We start from the raw sequence: 18,253 nt of genomic DNA on the forward strand, positions 1-18,253 counted from the left end.
TCTCCAAACAGAACTTTGACAGGGATTCGAACCCAGAACTTCTCACGTCAAGCCACAAATATTAACCACTGTCTAAAAAGAGGAAACTTTGACTGGCAGAACGTGCAAACTCCCCAGAGGCCAAATTTGACCCCAGAGCGTCAAATCGTCGAGGCTCACGTGCTAACCACTAGGGCACCGTGCTGCCCGAGCGATATCCCGTCTTCGGTTGTCACCGGCAAAGACCTTTCTCATATCTGAGCTCATCTATTTGAGTCCAAATCAATAACGTGGAGCTGGAATATCATCAATCGACGGCTGACCATTATTTACTGCCAACCTTTGAGCTTCCCTTTGGCCTCCTTCGGCCATTTTGTGTTGCCAATCACTCCAAATCAACAACAACAACAACAACAAATCCCCTGAATGCCCGAAGCTTTTCCACGTAGTCGGCTGACGTTCTGGCGTGAAAACAACTTTTTTGATGTTTCCGCCGCAGGTATCGCTCCCTCGAGTCGCTGCGTTAGGCGCATGTTAAGTGGCCAGCTGTCAGGAGCCCCGATGCGTCCGTCCGTCTGTCTGTCTGTCTGCTGGCGTTGTTGTGAAAGCTGGCAGACAAGACGCTCCCCGGACGCCGTTGCGCGGGTCTCCTCGGCGCTAATCACTGATCTATATAAATGACTGGATAGCCGATAGGCCAAGACTTTTGAGGTCAGGGGGCGGCCATATTGCTCCTCCCAAGAAACGTTTCTCGCCATACCATCCTATACATTTACAGTATCCAAATTGGAGTATATTTGAGACAGTATTTAGTAGAAACAGCATGATTTATGGTGTTTTACATTTATTAAACATAAGCAAGAGGACAAGAGGACTTCATACATTTTACTTGACTTAAATACATGTATAAGTTATATGCTTAATGATGTTTAGTACAGGAGGAAACTTGTATATTTTTTTTTATTAAAGAATTATAAGTGTAACTAGACAAAGTGCAATTTCTGCAGAAATTGCGTGGGAATGCTGAAAGCTGAATGCAAATAGCTAAATGCTAATGAAGGAAATAGAAAGATAAATTCTGTGGAAATTACAAAGTAATTAACGATTAATTACTAGTAATAGTAATAGTAGTAGTAGTAGTAGTAACTAGGGGTGTTAAAAAAAATCGATTCGGCGATATATCGCGATACTACATCGCGCGATTCTCGAATCGATTCAATAATAGGCAAAATCGCTTTTTTTTTTTTTTTTTTTTTTTTTTTTAGGATTCACACCTTAAGCATGGAAGAATGTTATATGAACGGAACATTAAGCCTTAATATTTTATTTTAATGCTGTTTAAACATGAAACAGATTACAACCTCTATAAGACTGAAATGTCAGATAAATAAATAATACATTTTCATATAAATCTTACACTCTACAAGCTTACTGATTAGTATTTTCTAAATTTGAATGAAAAAAAATCGCAACAATCGACTTATAAATTCGTATCGGGATTAATCGGTATCGAATCGAATCGTGACCTGTGAATCGTGATACGAATCGAATCGTCAGGTATGAAGCAATTCACACCCCTAGTAGTAACAGTAGTAGAATTACTAGTAATTATATTTTTTCAATTAAAGAATCATAACTGTAATTCAACAAACGATGCCTCTGCCAAATTTAATATTTGCGGTCTAACGAACTGAGCGATAAAAGAAAAAGGGTGTCTCCAAAGCAGCAAATACCATCCACTTATTATTGCTAATATTATTTTGAATTGTTAAAAAAATAGTGACCACCCCGCCTCCGGCTTGATACTAACCGCCGATGAGCTGTATATGTCTCATCTGTATGTATACCTTACAGTTTATACAGTAGTCTGCTCGCAAGATGGGAGGAGCAAGATGGCCGCCCTGTGACTTCGGAGTGGCAGGTTTCCCGTCACATGACTTGACTCGAGTCGCTCGATTGACAACTTGGTTCAGGCAACGTCAGGGCACGTATCGGCAAAGAATGGGTGGTTAATCCTTAACGACGGTACGACTTGCGCCCACCTCGGTCCAATTAGCAACATGCTATCCATGGCTAACGCTCTCTCCCTCGCCTCTTTCACGCGTGCCTTGTCAATAAAGCAGCTTCATATCCAGCGCGAGCACGAGCGCCGGTGAGCGGGCCGGCGCGTCACCGTGGCAACGCGCCGGCCTCGGAGATGCGGGAGGTGAGGAAGAAATTGGCGAGATGGAAGCATCCGGAATGAAACGTGGAGATGATGGAGGGAGGAGGCGGACCACTGACCTGACCTGAATATATGACTAGATAGCCGCTAGCCCAGACGCGCCAGTGCAAGCCGTTGTAATCACAAGGCGGCCATCTTGTTTCTCCCACCTTGCAAGACAATCGTATAAACTATACAGTATACATACAGATGAGACATATACAGCTCGTAGGCAGTTAGTATAAGGCCAGAGGCAGGGTGGGGGTAGGGGGGGGAGGTATGTGCCGGGTGCCTTTATTGCTCAGTTCTTTGGACCCCAATATTAGATTTGGCAGAGGCATCTTTTGTTGCATTACATTAGCATTCAGCTATTAGCATTAAGCTTTAAGCATTCCCACGCAATTTCTGCAGAAATTGCACTTAGTCTAGCGGTAGTTACACAAAAAAAAATATACAAGTTTCCTCATGTACTAAACATCATGAAACATGTCATTTATACATGTATTTAAGGCAATCGGCTATCCAGTCATATAATATGGAGATAGAAGAAAACCAACAAAGAAGAAAATGACCTTCAAGATGTTGATGTGGTGAAAGTGCACGGCGGATTTTTAGCGGGTTCCAAAGTAACCAGGCCAACTGACAACTTTGTCTGGCACACAATCATTGAGTACATGTTTTCATTGTGTATTTGGGATATTATCATCATTTGTGTTTTATGCTTCTTTTTTTTTTTTTTTTTTTGGTGTGCCGCCATCTACCAAGCCAAGATGTATGAGTCACCATGACAACTTCTTCAAAAGTCATAGAAACAATCGTACACTTAAAAAACGCACACCCACGTGTCGGAGTCACTGGTTGCTCGGCAACATGACAACGGCACATACAAAGCCACTTGTGCTATTTTGTCACAGACCGTGAGAGAGCAGCTGCTGGTGAAGCAGCATGTGGCTCAGAAGGCTGCCACTGGACAATCTCACCATGACTTGGACTAGTTGTACTCGTACTCCGAGCACTCCCTAGAAAGTCCAAAGCGCCTTTGTTGTGAAGCAGCCCCCCCTCCCCCCTCCCCCTCTCTGCCTCTGGTCTGTCCGTCCGCATTATTTCCACCTGCTCCGCTGCTCTTTCCTGCCTGCACCTTTCACCTCTGCACCTGAAGGCTGCTGCTCACCCCCTGTGAACCCCGTCTGCAACCTCCCCCCCCTCCCTCACACAGGTCAAATGAAGCTCTCGTGTCCTCCAGGAGCTCCGACGGGACTTTTTCCGTTTCTAGCGATCATCGGGAACGTTTTCAGCCGATCACAACTATTAGAATTTTTTTTCAACATCCAGCTTAATGCTGCATTCAAGGATGGTCGGAAGTCGGATATACGCAAGTTGTTTTTTTTCCCCACTTCTGACCTCAAAGCGTTTGTGGCGAAAATAAACAACCAAAATGGCGGATAGTGATACATTTGTTTTTTTTATTTTGGTACTCAGAACTCATATTGACCCCCAGCAAAATGACATTTTCACAATTTTGTTTCATTTATTATTTTAATTTTAAAAGCATTCCATACAATTAACTCATTCACTCCCAGCCATTTTCATGTTCTATTGCTATAAAAACATGGAACCTACCAAAAGAAAAATGTGTCTTTTCTTTCATCGGGGAAAAAAAAAAAAAAAAAAGAGAGAGAGTATGGTATATTTTTTATCTGTTTTGTAGTAATTGGCATTGGAATTAGAATTAGTTTCATCATTATTCACAAACCTGTTGAAAATACTGGGAAAAAGAGCTTGTTGCAACATGGACCTGGTTGATCTCTTTATACTTTGCTGTCACCTGCTGGCCGTTTTTTTTTTTTTTTTTTTTTTATGTCATAACTACCATCGCTTTAAGCGACCACTTCAGGTCAGAAACTGCATCAAAGCCTTCATACAAAAACTCTAGAAAACAAAAACCTAAAAAACGTATAAATACGTTTTTGGGAGTGAATGAGTTAAATAGTATAATTTCATGCGGGGAGAGGGCGGCATACTGTCACGTATACGTAATGTTACATGAAGTTATGTCGAATATTTATGAATGAAGAAAACTATCTAGTTTTATAGTCGATATCCGTCGGTGAAGTCGAGGCCCCCCACCCCCCCCGCCGACTTCGCAAGTGGAATTTCCAAATTGAAGGGGGTGTTCCCGTACACACTTCTTGGTTTGAACTCGGAAAAGTCCGATTTCCGACCATCCTCGAATGCAGCATAAGTTCCATGTACTAGTACACTCGCTGTCCTCACTCGTAAGGCAATTAATTCAGTTTACTCATCGAGAAAGTATGACTTCAAAGCAAGGTTATTTTAGTTCACCAAAACTAATGAAAAAACTAAAACAAAAAATTTAAAATAAAAACGAAAATGCTTTTTAGAAAACAAAAACTAACTGAAACTATATTTGATGGTTACAAAACTAACTAAAACTTATCATTTTAGCAAAAAATATCCTTTGTTTTCATCTTTGATCATTCATTGAAGGCATGAGCCTTTGGGGATGATTTGAAATGTGATTTGAAGTCGATTTATTTTGAGATGAACTGGAATAAAGACTTTTGAAGGTGTGTCACACAGAATTGATGTCATCTTGCAGCAGCCAATAGAAAAGAACCTTCAGATGATGTCGCGCCAATGCTGTTGTTTAAATATTGTGCACAATACACACTTAAAAAAACAACTAAAACTAATATTGAAACTAACTAAAACTAAATTAAAACTAAGCATTTATTGAATTTTGATTTTGCAATTTTTCGATATCATTTTCAACCATTCATTGGTGTCACCTGATCCTGTCGGCCACTCTCTGCGTGTGGTTGCCGTCGCTCTGGCAGTTTCCGGTGTACTGAGCCCGGCCGGCGCCGCCGCCGCCGCCCTGGTCCCGCCGCAGCGCCATGGCGCCGTGGGTCAGCACCGACACGCCCTTGGCGATGCGTCTACGAAGAGGAGGGTGGGGGGAGGACAGAGAACCATCAACAGGATGATAGGAAAAAAGGTGCGCATGGTAAGCAGAGCTGCAACGTTAGCAGCTATTAGCGTTAGCTTCAACATACAATGAACCACGGCATATTCATTGTCCAACGTTGGTTCCTTTTGTGCTAGACAGCAAAATAAACTTATTTAATGACGGTTAAAGTCAATGAGCAGCTTCATTCAGACAAAATGTGTGCTTTGCCGCCATCTTGTGCTGTCATGGTGTTAAAGAGCGATGTTACAGCGGGTTGAGGGGTTCATTAAGTAGCTTTATTTAGACAAAATGTGTGCTTTGCCGCCATTGGGTCCGTTATGTTGCATCTTGATGGACGACGGCTTTCAATTAGACAAAAGTAGTGCTTTGTCAGCACCTTGTGGTCATGTAACGATGCAATTGAACATGGCTGGAGCGTGTCAAATGTTGCCAACGCAAGCGTCTGCGTGTTGTTCCGGGGGTTTGTCCCTTCTGCTGACTCGCTTGGCTCTCGTCAACTTGGCGAGCGCTCAAGAGGCTCTTTAGCGGCGGTCGAGCGTGAAATGGTGGGGGGGGGGGGGGGGGGGGTTCATGGCGGGGCCTCATGGTGTAAAGGGACAAGGGGGGGGGGCTACACAATTACGAGTCAGTTGTTTGTCCTCGCACACAGACAAATGAGACTGGTCGCCAGTCAGTCAGGGCAGCAATTACAAACGCGGATCGGTCGCCAGTCAATGTCAAAGGACATATCGACAACCTTTGGCCACTAGGACACCGCGCTGCCTTGCTCATTATCATTCCCACGTAATTGCACCAATCAGTGAGGGATGCGTCCTCTAGTACTACTACTATTGCTCCTACTACTACTACTTCTATTACTAGTAATTACTAGTTAATTACTTGGGTAATTTTCACATAATTTATCCGTCAATTTCCTTCATAAGCATTCAGCTATTAGCATTCACATTAGCATTCAGCTATTAGCATTCAGCTTTCAGCATTCCCACACAATTTCTCCAATCAGTGAGGGATGCTACTACTATTGCTACTACTACTACTACTCCTCCGATTATTACTACTACTATTGCTAGTAATTACTAGTTAATTACTTTGTAATTTTCACTTAATTTATCCTTCAATTTCCTTCATAAACGTTCAGCCATTTGCATTTAGCTTTCAGAATTCCCACGCAATTTCTCCAATCAGTGAGGGATGCGTCTTTCAGTAATACTACTACTACTACCACCACTACTGGTACTATTGCTAGTAATTACTAGTTAATTACTTTGTCATTTTCACATAATTTATCCTCAATTGCCTTCATAAGCATTCAGCTATTAGCATTCAGATTAGCATTCAGCTATTAGCATTCAGCATTCCCACGCAATTTCTCCAATCAGCGAGGGATGCGTGCTCTAGTAATACTACTACTACTACTACTAGTAGTAGTAATTACCAGTTAATTACTTTGAAATTTTCACATAATTTATCCTTCAATTTTCTTCATAAGCATTCAGCTATTAGCATTGAGCTTTCAGCATTCCCGCACAATTTCTCCTGAAATTGCACTTAGTTTGGTGTTACGAAGGAAGCTCTTCACTTTTGGGTCTTGAAAACTTTCAAGTCAATCAACTTGCCCATTTTTCGTCCGATTAAAACCATTCCGACTTCATTCTTTTCACGTTTTATGTCATGTTTGCTTTGTTGTGTTCCTGTAATGCGCTTTGTGACAGCTAAGGCCGTTTGAAAGCGCGATATGAATAAAGATGACTTGACTTGACTCACCTGCAGTCCTCGCTTTGGAATGCGAGCACATTAAAGTTGAATGACACCCCCCCCCCCCCCCCCCCCGCGGTCTGACGAGGTCACACGTGAACGCACACATCAGACCGCGACTCGCTCGCTCGCTCTCTCGCAACGCCACGGGGAGAAAAAAAAAACAAAAAGGCAAAGTGTCTCCCGCTTGAAAATGTTGTTTGTCTTCACACGCCGGCTTTATTTCTCGCTCATGTATTTTTAAAAGCACGCCAGCCGGCCGCGTCGCCAGACGGGGCCGCAGTAAACAACGCTCGCTGTCATCCCGCTTTGACGCCCGCGCGCAAAACAAGTTCAAATTCAAATGCGTCTCGTTCGCTTGCTGTTTGTGCTCGAGGGCCACGTTTAAATGGACTTTTTTGGGTTTTTTTTTTTATGTTTTAAGCAAGCAAGCTCATTTGTTGATTAATGAGGTTAAAAAAAATCAACAACTCTATTTTAACAATTAAATAATTCTTTTCATGTTTTAATTAAACATCATCAAAATAAGAAAAATGCATTTAATATGTACGTATAATTAAATAAAATAAAAATACATATACATAAATTATACAGACATACATGTACATATATTATATACATAAATATATATACTTATGTATACGTGTATATATAAAGATGCATTTCAATATGTCAAATGTTTTTACCGTTTTAATTAAAAAAATAACAGTAAAATCAAAATATTGAAAATATAATAATAATAATAATAATAGTAATAATAAGACTATAAATAATATAGTAATAAAGATAGTAAAATATGTAAAATTCGACGTTTAAATAACATATGTCAAGATATTTTATCATTTAATCATTTCCATAATTGAATTACATGTATAGTGATTTAATTGACTAATCGTCATCATATTCCAACCGAAAAAAACAAGTACATAAAAAAATAAATAAATAAATAAATAAAATAAAATAAAATAATAATAATAATAATAATAATAATAATAATAATAATAATAATAATAATAAATATAAAGTAATAAAATAAATGAAAAAATAATAAAAATCCAAATTTTAATTGAAAATATAGTAAAATATGTAAAATTTGACAGACATTTAATTAACATATGGATTTTATCATGTAATCATTTTTATAATTTTAATGTATTTCATTATGTCAAATGATTTTACCACATTTTAATTATAATTAAAAAAAAAACAACAATAAATGAAAAATATTAAAAATATAACATAATAATCATAATAATAATAATAATAATAATTTTATATATCTAAATTTTAATTGAAAAATGGTAAAATATGTAAAAAAATGACATATGCATTTTATCATTTCCATAATTTAATTTTAGCGATTGAATGAACTAATCGTCATCCTATTCCAACACAATAACATCCCGTTGACATTTGAACACACTGCTCACACACGGCGGAAGTAGGAGCGCAGTACCTGCGAGGCTCGTCCCTCCATCCCTGAGGCCGGATGGCGAACAACGCCTTGGGCAGCCCCTCCAGGCCCAGGCCGGACAGCGCCGGACCCACGGCGAACCACATGTGACTGGGACCCGCCTGACCCGACGCCCAGGCCGCGCGGAACACAAGCTCCGCCTCCTCCAGGGAGCAGTAAAGCAGACGCACCTGCGGCACACAAACGCGGGGACGGCAATAAATGGCGATGGAAAAACTTGAAAGCGTCACGGCGCATTCGGGTTACACTGCTCGGAGAAAGACAGATTTGCTGCAACTTGAAAAGACACTTGAAAGCACCGCGCTGCGTTCACTTGCTGCACAACGAAATGAGACGGGAGAGAATCTTTTCACTTCCAGGGACACTTGAAAGGATCGTGGTGACTTCGGGCTCCACTTGCTGGGAAATGAGACCTTTGTTTCAAATACAGTGATGGGGGAAAAAAAAAAAAAAAAAGTTTCATGGTGCATTCAGGGGTCATTTGCTGGAAAATGAGATACTTGTTTTACGTAAAAGCGCCGTGCTGCATTCAGGGTAAACATTTGCTCAAAAAAATGTAAGTGCTGGTGGGACTTGCCTAAAAACACAGTGACGCTTGAAAGCATCACGGTGCGTTCAGGTTACACCAATTGGAAAATGACAGATTTGCTACGAATACACATGAAGGCGTGGCGCTGCGTTCGGGTTACGATTACGGCAACACTTGTTCCAAATCAGTGACACTTGACCACGGTGCATTCGAGTTCCAACTGCTGGGAAACGAGAGATTTGTTACAAATACAGCGACGCCAAAAAGCTTCACGGTGCATTCAGGGTTCACTTGCTGGAAAATGAGATACTAGCGCCGCGCTGCATTCCGTTTACACTTGCTCCGAGATCAAATAGCGCTGGAGGGACTCGTGGAAAAACACGGTGACACTTGAAAGCATCGCAATGCGTTCAGGTGACACGTGGTTGGGAAATGACACGGCTTGCTCGTTTGTGTTTGAAAGCGCCACGCTGCAAAATGAAACGACACTGAAGTGGATTGTTCCAATTCCAGTGACACTTGAAAGGATCGCGGTGCATTCAGGTTCCACTGGCTGGGGAAATGAGAGATTTGTCTCAGTGACACCTGGCGCACAGCTTTCAGGTTATCCTCGTTGCAAAATGAGCTATAGCTTTCAAATGCGGGGACGCTTGAATGCATCGCGGTGCATTCATGTTCCATTCGCGAGAAGATGAGAGAATTCTTTCAGCGACACTCAAAAGCACCGCGCTGCTTTCGGGTGCCACTTGCTAATAAGTGAAATGACACCGGAGAGGCTCGTTTCCAATACGGCGACACTTGAAAGCATCGCGTCGCATTCGGCGGAGGGGGGGGGGGGGGATGGGGTCACTCACAACAAAAACGAAACGACACCGGAGAGATTTGAATCAAATAAGGCGACTTGACACTGGAAAGAATCACTCGAGGCTGTAAAAAAATAAATAAATAAGAAAATGTTTGCGATGCACTTGGCTCACATCACGAACGGGAGCGATGCCACTTTTGATGACTCTTTTGAAGAAATATACGGAGTATGAATAAAGACAGCGAAAAGACGCTGAAGCGGCCTCAACTCAATGGTGGCGTCCCTCAGGGATCCGTCTCGGAGCTTTTTCCATTTTCCTGCCGTACGAGATCGATGCAGCGGCTCAGTCGGGGATTGGAAAGTGGAAGCGTTCCGCCAACTCGCGGCAAGAAAACGTGACAACGTTCAGTGAAGCGGCAGAGCGGAAAGTCATTATTTTTTGCGTTCGTGGGGTGTGTACATTATTGCACGTGGCGCACTCGATCATCTTGATTCATTTGCTGCCGCTGCTCAAACACGCCGACGCCATCAATTATTCAACGCAGCAATTAAGTGAAGCATTAAAAAAAGAAGGGAGGGAAAACGAACGACATTCATTTCATTCGCCCTCGGCGTCATCCGTCCGTTCGTCGGTTCATCCATTCATCGTTCATTTCATTCATCTAATCTTTCTTCTGTGTTCTTCAGTTCATTCATACAGTTTACATTTCACCCACTCCATCCTTCATCCATTCACCCTAAATGCATGCATTCATCTGTTATTTTTACTCATTCACCACGCATCCATCCATCATCCATCCAACCATCAAGGTCATGCAGCTGTCATTTCATCTATCCAACTGTCTAGCATCCATCCGTCCATCCATCCATACCTTCATCTGCCCACCCATCAGTTCATCCATCATTTCATCCAATCAGTTCATTCATTCATTCATTATTTAATCCAACCATCAGTTCATCCATCCATCCATCCGTCCATCCATCCATACCTTCATCTGCCCACCCATCAGTCCATCCATCATTTCATCCAATCAGTTCATTCATTCATCCATTATTTAATCCAACCATCAGTTCATCCATCCATCCAACATTTCATTCAATTGTCAGTTCATTCATTCATCCATCATTTAATACAACCACCAGTTCATCTATCCATCCATCCATTATTTCATCCAATCATCAGTTCATTCATTCATCCATCATTTAATCCAACCATCAGTTCATCCATCCATCCATCCATCCATCATTTCATCCAATCGTCAGTTCATTCATTCATCCACCATTTAATCCAACCATCAGTTCATCCATCCATCCATCCATCCATCAGTTCATCCATCCATCCATCAGTTCTTTCATTCATCCATCATTTAATCCAATCATCAGTTCATCCATCCAACCATCCATCAATCCATCCATCCATCCATCCGCCCACCCAGCAGTACATCCATCATTTAATCCAATCATCAGTTCATCCATCCATCATCCATCCATCTATACATCAATCCGTTCATTCACACACCCATCATTTAATCCAACCATCCATTCGCCACCCATCAGTTCATTCATCATTTAATCCAATAATTAGTTCATCCATCCATCCATCCGTTAATTATCAGAAGTGCATCCATTCGTTCTTTCCACTTTCATTCATTCATCATCATTTGCGGTTTGTCGAATTTGTTGCGATGAAGCGTTTTGGATGCTCGTGATATTTTTCCTGTGCCTTGACGCAAGTGTTGCCGCCGCACATTTGTCCATTGACGATATGCAAATGAGGCTCTCGGCCCGATTCATTATTCAAGCGTCTTTCTAACGCAACAGCTTGTTAGCGGGCGCCGGACGCCAGAGGAATTTGGAGCCGCCGTTCCCGCGCCTTCAGCCCGACAAGTCTCGCCTGGCTGGCGAGCTCGCCGAGGTTGTGACGGGAAAACAACAAAAAACAAAAACAAAAATTGTGAATGAACGCAGCTCACGTTGCTCCCCCGATGCAAAAAGTGTCCTTGAGGGTGCGAGAAGTGCATCTCGTCCGCCCCTTCAATATTTGATGAATAACGACGCACAGATAACAAACGCGCGGCAACGCCGACACCTGAACGCAACGCGCCGCGTTCAGGTTTCACTTCAAGAACCTGCAGAGCCAATTCGGAGATGCGTTTCCAAAGACGCGATTCATCTTTGAGAGATAACGGCTGAAAACGTGAAAAGACTTCAAGCGTGTACTTTTCAATTGTGACAACGGCATTAAACTGCTTTTCGCCATTTCAGTTCTGCGGATTTTTTTTTTTATGGGGGGGTGGCAGCCCCCCCCCCCCCCCCGTAAAAAAAAATGGATGATGGATGGCAGCCTGTTTAAAAAGCAAAAAAGAGTTGATGAAAGATTGCGTTTTATGAACTGTGAGCCAAAAAAAAAAAAAAAAAAAAAAAAAAAAAAAAAAAAAGTCTTCTCATTTGAATTTCATGACGGCCCCCATTTTGTTGGGCTTGGTTGAATTTCTTGTCGCCCCCACTGGCTCACCTCCGCTGGAAGCCAATTAAACAACTTATTAGCAAGAGAATGATGAGGCTTTAATAAAATAAAGTTTCATTGATCACCACCGCCGCACAAACTCCAAATTAAGTGGATTTTTTTTTTTTTTTTTTTTTTTTACTTTACTGCTGCGGACTGAAGAAGAACTGCTGCCTCAGCCAAACACTTTATAGATACGTAATGCGGCAAGTATAGAAAATGACGCTTCAAAATCGGAAAACATAAACAACTGAGTGAAAACACACCCAATCAACTGTCAATCAATATCACAGGTAAGAAAAAAATGGATGCCTGCAATGCACAACGAGGCACTCTAAAGTGGCCACGCCAGTGTCAATTCCCCATCCAAACACTTACTGTCATGCTCGGCTTTTTTTGGGTTATTCCTTTGATCCAATTTGAGTTATGTTGTGCAACTCAAAATTTGGGTTGTTTTTCTGGGTTGTTCATTTGACCGAATTTGGGTTATTTTGTGCGGGAAAAAAATGTTTTATCCACAACAACCCTGAAATTGGGTTGTTTTACACAAAACCTCAAAACTTGGGTTGTTTTCTGGGTTATTCATTTGACCCAATTTGGGTTATTTTGTGGAAGAAAAAAAAATCAAATTACTTGTAAATGTTTTATACCCAACAACCCCGAAATTGGTTTGTTTTGCACAAAAAAACTCAAAATTTGGGTTGTTTTCTGGGTTATTCATTTGACCCAATTTGGGTTATTTTGTGGAAGAAAAAAAAATCAAATTACTGGTAAATGTTTTATACCCAACAACCCCGAAATTGGTTTGTTTTGCACAAAAACCTCAAAATTTGGGCTGTTTGCTGAGTTATTCATTTGACCCAATTTGGGTTATTTTGCACAAAAAAATGAAATAAATTTTTTTATGTACAACTACTACGAAATTGGTTTTGCACAAAAAACTCAAAATTTGGGTTGTTTTCTGGGTTATTCCATTGACCCTCTCTGGGTTATTTTGTGAAAAAAAATAAAAAATAAAATAAAGAAAATGTTTTATTCACAACAACCCCGAAATTCGTTTGTTTTGCACAAAAACCTCAAAATTTGGGCTGTTTGCCAAGTTATTCATTTGACCCAATTTGGGTTATTTTGCACAAAAAAATGAAATAATTTTTTTTATGTACAACTACTACGAAATTGGTTTTGCACAAAAAACTCAAAATTTGGGTTGTTTTCTGGGTTATTCCATTGACCCTCTCTGGGTTATTTTGTGAAAAAAAAAAAAAAAAAAAAAGAAAAAATGTTTTATTCACAACAACCCCGAAATTCGTTTGTTTTGCACAAATACCTCAAAATTTGGGTTGTTTTCTGGGTTATTCCATTGACCCTCTCTGGGTTATTTTGTAAAAAAAAAAAAAAAAAAAAAAAAAAAAAAGAAAGAAAATGTTTTATTCACAACAACCCCGAAATTCGTTTGTTTTGCACAAATACCTCAAAATTTGGGTTGTTTTCTGGGTTATTCATTTGACCCAACTTAATGAGTTAAATAAATATCCCAAAAAGTAGCGTCGCTCCCTTTTTGCCCCTATTTGGGTTATTTCTGACCCAATTGTTTTTTTGTGTGCACTTTTTCGGGAAAAAAAATGTGCAGTAAGTGCATCATTGCAATCATCGTTTCCCACATGCAACATTTCTTCCATTTCAATCCATCCAACGCAATTTTTTCCCTTATTTTTTGCGGTTCTGACTGCGCGCTCACCTGCGCCTCGTTGTCCTTGAGCACACGTTTGGCGCGGGCGCCGCCAGGGTCGTCGGTGACGTTGAGGACCACCACGCTCTTCCTCTCCCAGCCGATGAAGGATCCGTCCGTCATGCCGTCCACCATGTCCAGGAAGTCCTCGTAGCCGTGGTGGCGAGTGGTCACCACCGAGAAGGACGTCCAGTCGTACTCCTCCAGCACCTCGAAGATCACCTCCAGCTGCAGCGCCGTCGAGCACGTGAACTGCAGGTAGATGGCGCCGCTCTCCTGCCGGGGGGGGGGGAACCGCCACATGCGTCACACTTACAAAAAAAAAATGTGAAAAATTGGGGAAAAAAAAACATTTCTTAATCCTTCCCCAAGTGCGAATTTACAGTTGTAGTACCGCGCTGCGCCACAACATGTCAAAGCAGCACTGAGCTGCAGTTGACGAGAAAATGGCAAGAAGAAGAAGGCAGAGAAGATCCCCCGCTTCATTCTGTTTGCTCGCTGTGCCATCAAGTAGGCCGACGATGATCTCGCGACATGACGATACCGCGATTATCGATATATTAAATTCACAATAATCTACGATAAACCTACTCAAGACATAAAGTGATGTTTTTTCAATGAGAAAATCGTTTCTTTTTGTACCATCATTGACACACAATATTCAAACTGGTGTCTCCTTTCACAGTGACGACGTTTATGTATTTATTTATTTTTTTAAACAAATACACTTAACTTTCAGTCAACAAATTATAAATCAATAAAATGCCTTAAATTCAATTAAATCAATATTAATATTCCTCAGAAATGGCGTGCTTTTAAATACTCGAAACATCAAATGTGTTTTCAAATAAAAAATTTAAACTGTTTTAAAAAGTTACATAATTAATCGGTAATAGTAATAATATTATAAATAAATAACTACAAGTTAATAATAAGTTAATAGTTAATTTTTAAAAAAAGAAGTTAAAATTAAAGCCATAAAACACATTTTTCATAGTAACGTAAAAGTGAGCCAGTTTCTGGACAGATAAACAAACCTCTTCCCCAAGCCAGAGCGCTCATGAGTCTTCTTCGCCTTAAGACTTGCGTCCATTTCCCCGCCACTCTTATGAGGTGCTCCCCCTATTGGCCTGCCAAGTAATTGCTCAATAAGTCGTGAACAATGGAGCCGTTCTCGTGGCTGTGTATTCACTCCAAATATCGCGGCGCTAATATGCACGATTTATTGTGATATCAACATATTGACACACTCCTAATGCGAGCATAAAACCTTTGGACATTAAAATAAACTCTTTGTGGCTATTTGTTGCCGCTGTTCGTGTGTAGTCAGGAATCGGTTGTTTGAAGGTTGGAGATTTGCTCCGACACGGATGCTAATTTCCGTTCGCCTGTCTGTAGCATTGCGCATGAAAATATGACAAGCCGCGCTACGGCGAGGGCACGCAACATCGCAGACATCCATGACACTCACTTTTCAAACTTGATCCTCCCCGTCTGACAGATGCGTCGAGAAAAAATACAAATAAATACAAATAAAAATATCTTACCCACGCACGCCATCAGCCTCATGAACACAAAATGACATCAGCATCTGTCAAGCGCACGCTGATTTTTCGGGAGCACTTTCGTGTCATCGAACGCAACACAAATCACATTTATTCTTTTTATGATGGTGATTTAAACACATCCCGACTTGCGGCTGACTCGGTGTGAGGGAAGGGGCGGAGTTTTAGGACACTTTGCGGGACAATTGAAGAAGCGTTTAAAAGATTTGCTCTCACAATTTTCGATCTGTTCGGAATGCAGACGACGGCGGGGACAGAGCAAAACTATTGATTTGTGGGAGGAGGGAAAAAAAAAAATCATTTGGACATCAGGGTTATTATAGCTTTGGAATTTTTCATTTTAGTTAGTTTTTATTTTGTTTTGAGTTTTTTTTTATATATATATTAGTTTTCACTGTGGTTTTGTTAGTTTTTATTAGCTTTAGTTATTTAATAAATGCTTAGTTTTAGTTAGTTTCAGTATTAGTTTTAGTTTTTTTAAAAATGTGTATTACTTGTGCGCAATATTTTAAAAATATTTCTATTGACTGCTGCGAGATTACATCTGTTATATATATATAATATTTATTTATTTATATTTAATATCAAAATAAATCATATTTAAAATCATCCCCAAAAGCACATGCATTAAATTAATTACCATAGACGAAAACGAAGGACATTTTTGCTATAATTAGAGTTAGGAAACATAAAACATAGTTAGTAAACATAAAATGTAGTTTCAGTTAGTTTTTGTTTTTCAAAAAGCATTTTCGTTTTTATTTTATTTCGTTATTTTTTTTTTTTTAATTTTAGTTGTAGTTTTTTTCTTAATTTTCATTAACTAAAAAAACCTTGTTGGTCCTACGAGGTTTCCACATGGAACATTGGGTGGTTGCAAATATGTTGCAAAAGTGTGCACACCCGTTCCTGGAAGACTCGCAACATCTCATTATTTTTTCGTCTCCTCTTCATGACGACGACGACGACGACGACGACGACGACGATGACCTTCCATTTGGGCTTCTTTTCTTCAAGCAGACCTCCTCAACTTCATTTCCTCCTCTCATGTTTTATTCACACTTTGATTGACACGCGTGGCGGGCGGCAGGAAATGAAGCCGCCGGGCTAACTTTGTACCTGCGGCTCTCGTCCCAAGCTGGCCCCTCCGCCCACCGCCACCACGGGAACGCCCGTCTGGGCCGAGATGAACTCCAGCATGGGGGCCAGCGGGGCCCGGTTGGGGGGCGGCGGCCTCTCCTCCTCAAACACCAAACCCTGGCAAAAAAAAATAATATGTGCCAGCACCACAAGGTTACGACAACAATATCACACAAAAAAAACAATAAAAAAAAAAAAAAGATATCAAATATCATGTTAATGATATCTTGTTAATGATTCAATAACAAAATGGAGAGTTTAATCATTCTCTCCGCTCCCTCCCCAAAAAAATATAATTGAAGAGTGCTTTTAAAAAGGAAAAAACATTATACAGAATTCATTGCAGGTGCACAACATGGCCACCGGGGGCAGTGTAATACAGTCATGTAGACAGAGACGAAGACGACTTTCACAACTACTCTAATGCTGCATTTGAGGATGGTCGGAAGTCGGATATATCCGAGTTGTTTTTTCCCCATTTCTGACCTGAAAGCGTTCGAGGCGAAAGGAAACAAACAAAATGGCGGATAGCAATCAATTGGTTTTTGATTTTGGTTCTCAAAAGTCATTTTGACCTCCAAACTTACCTGCTCGCAATTTTGCTAATTTGTTTTTATCTTATTTCATAAACATTCCATATAGTTCAGGAGTTGACCGTATAATTTCATACTGTCACATACGTTGCGTTACGTCAAGTTATGTCGAATATTTATTTGTTTACATTACTTTTTATTTACGTTTACTTTTATTTACGTTGACTTCCTGTTCAGACGTGTTCTTGTCCTTTCTTACATCTTTGTCATCTGGTCAAGAACATCTGAAATGACTCCATGTTGTTCTTGTCAGCTAGCTTAATGCGTCGCTTGTTGCTTGGGAATGCGACGAAAATATTCCAAGATGCACAAAAAGTGTTGCTGTTGCAGAGAGTTTTGAGGGTGAACGTTTGAGTTGACAAGACCGCACTCTGCCAATGCAATGGCTGTTGATTACTTTGTAGCAGGTGGAAGGCAAGAAACAGGAAAGTTACTGCAGGAAGTCGTGGAAGAGTAACACAGGAAGTAGAAAAGAAAACAAACAGGAAGTATAAAAAGAAGGAAGTAGTTGCGGAGTAATGTTGCATTCGAGGACGGTCGGAAGTCAGACATATCCGACTCGGTTATTCCCAGTTTTGACCTGAAAGCGTTCAAGACGAAAGTAAACAAACAAAATGGCGGATAGTGGTCAATTGTTTTGTATTTTGCTCCTCAAAAGTCCTTTTGACATCCAGCAAACAATTTTGCTTCATTTATTGTTTTGATCTTATTTCATAAGCATTCCAAACCCGTATCATTTCATGCAGGGAGATCGCGGCGTATGCTGTCAAGCACGCATTACGTGGAGTTATAACCAATATTTGCCAGCACCCCCCGCGACACTTGTGAGGAATAAGAAAATGGATGGATGGATGGATAACCAATATTTATGAATGAAGAAAGCTATCGAGTTTAATACTCTTTCCGACTTCACAAGTGGAATTTCCGGGCGTTCCGGTACGCACTTCCTGGTTTGAACTCGGAAAAGTCCGACTTCCGACCGT

General features: G+C 40.7%; 1 protein-coding gene across 6 annotated transcripts in view; it reads right to left on the bottom strand.

Moving 5' to 3' along the window:
- grin2da (glutamate receptor, ionotropic, N-methyl D-aspartate 2D, a) overlaps positions 1-18,253 on the bottom strand; it is an 86,890-nt gene that overhangs the window by 38,299 nt on the left and 30,338 nt on the right. For 5 of the 6 annotated variants that reach the window (XM_077506447.1, XM_077506445.1, XM_077506446.1 and 2 more), the window contains 4 exons: positions 16,657-16,794; positions 13,982-14,248; positions 8,386-8,573; positions 4,993-5,142 (listed from right to left, as the gene is read on the bottom strand). In XM_077506447.1, coding sequence (XP_077362573.1) covers positions 4,993-5,142; positions 8,386-8,573; positions 13,982-14,248; positions 16,657-16,737 — 686 coding nt within the window. In that variant the 5' untranslated portion in view covers positions 16,738-16,794. Of the gene's footprint in view, positions 1-4,992; positions 5,143-8,385; positions 8,574-13,981; positions 14,249-16,656; positions 16,795-18,253 lie in introns of those variants that run through there. The other variant, XM_077506448.1, reaches the window with a different exon arrangement.

Source organism: Festucalex cinctus, chromosome 19 (genome assembly GCF_051991245.1).
Source record: "Festucalex cinctus isolate MCC-2025b chromosome 19, RoL_Fcin_1.0, whole genome shotgun sequence".
NCBI lineage: Eukaryota > Metazoa > Chordata > Actinopteri > Syngnathiformes > Syngnathidae > Festucalex > Festucalex cinctus.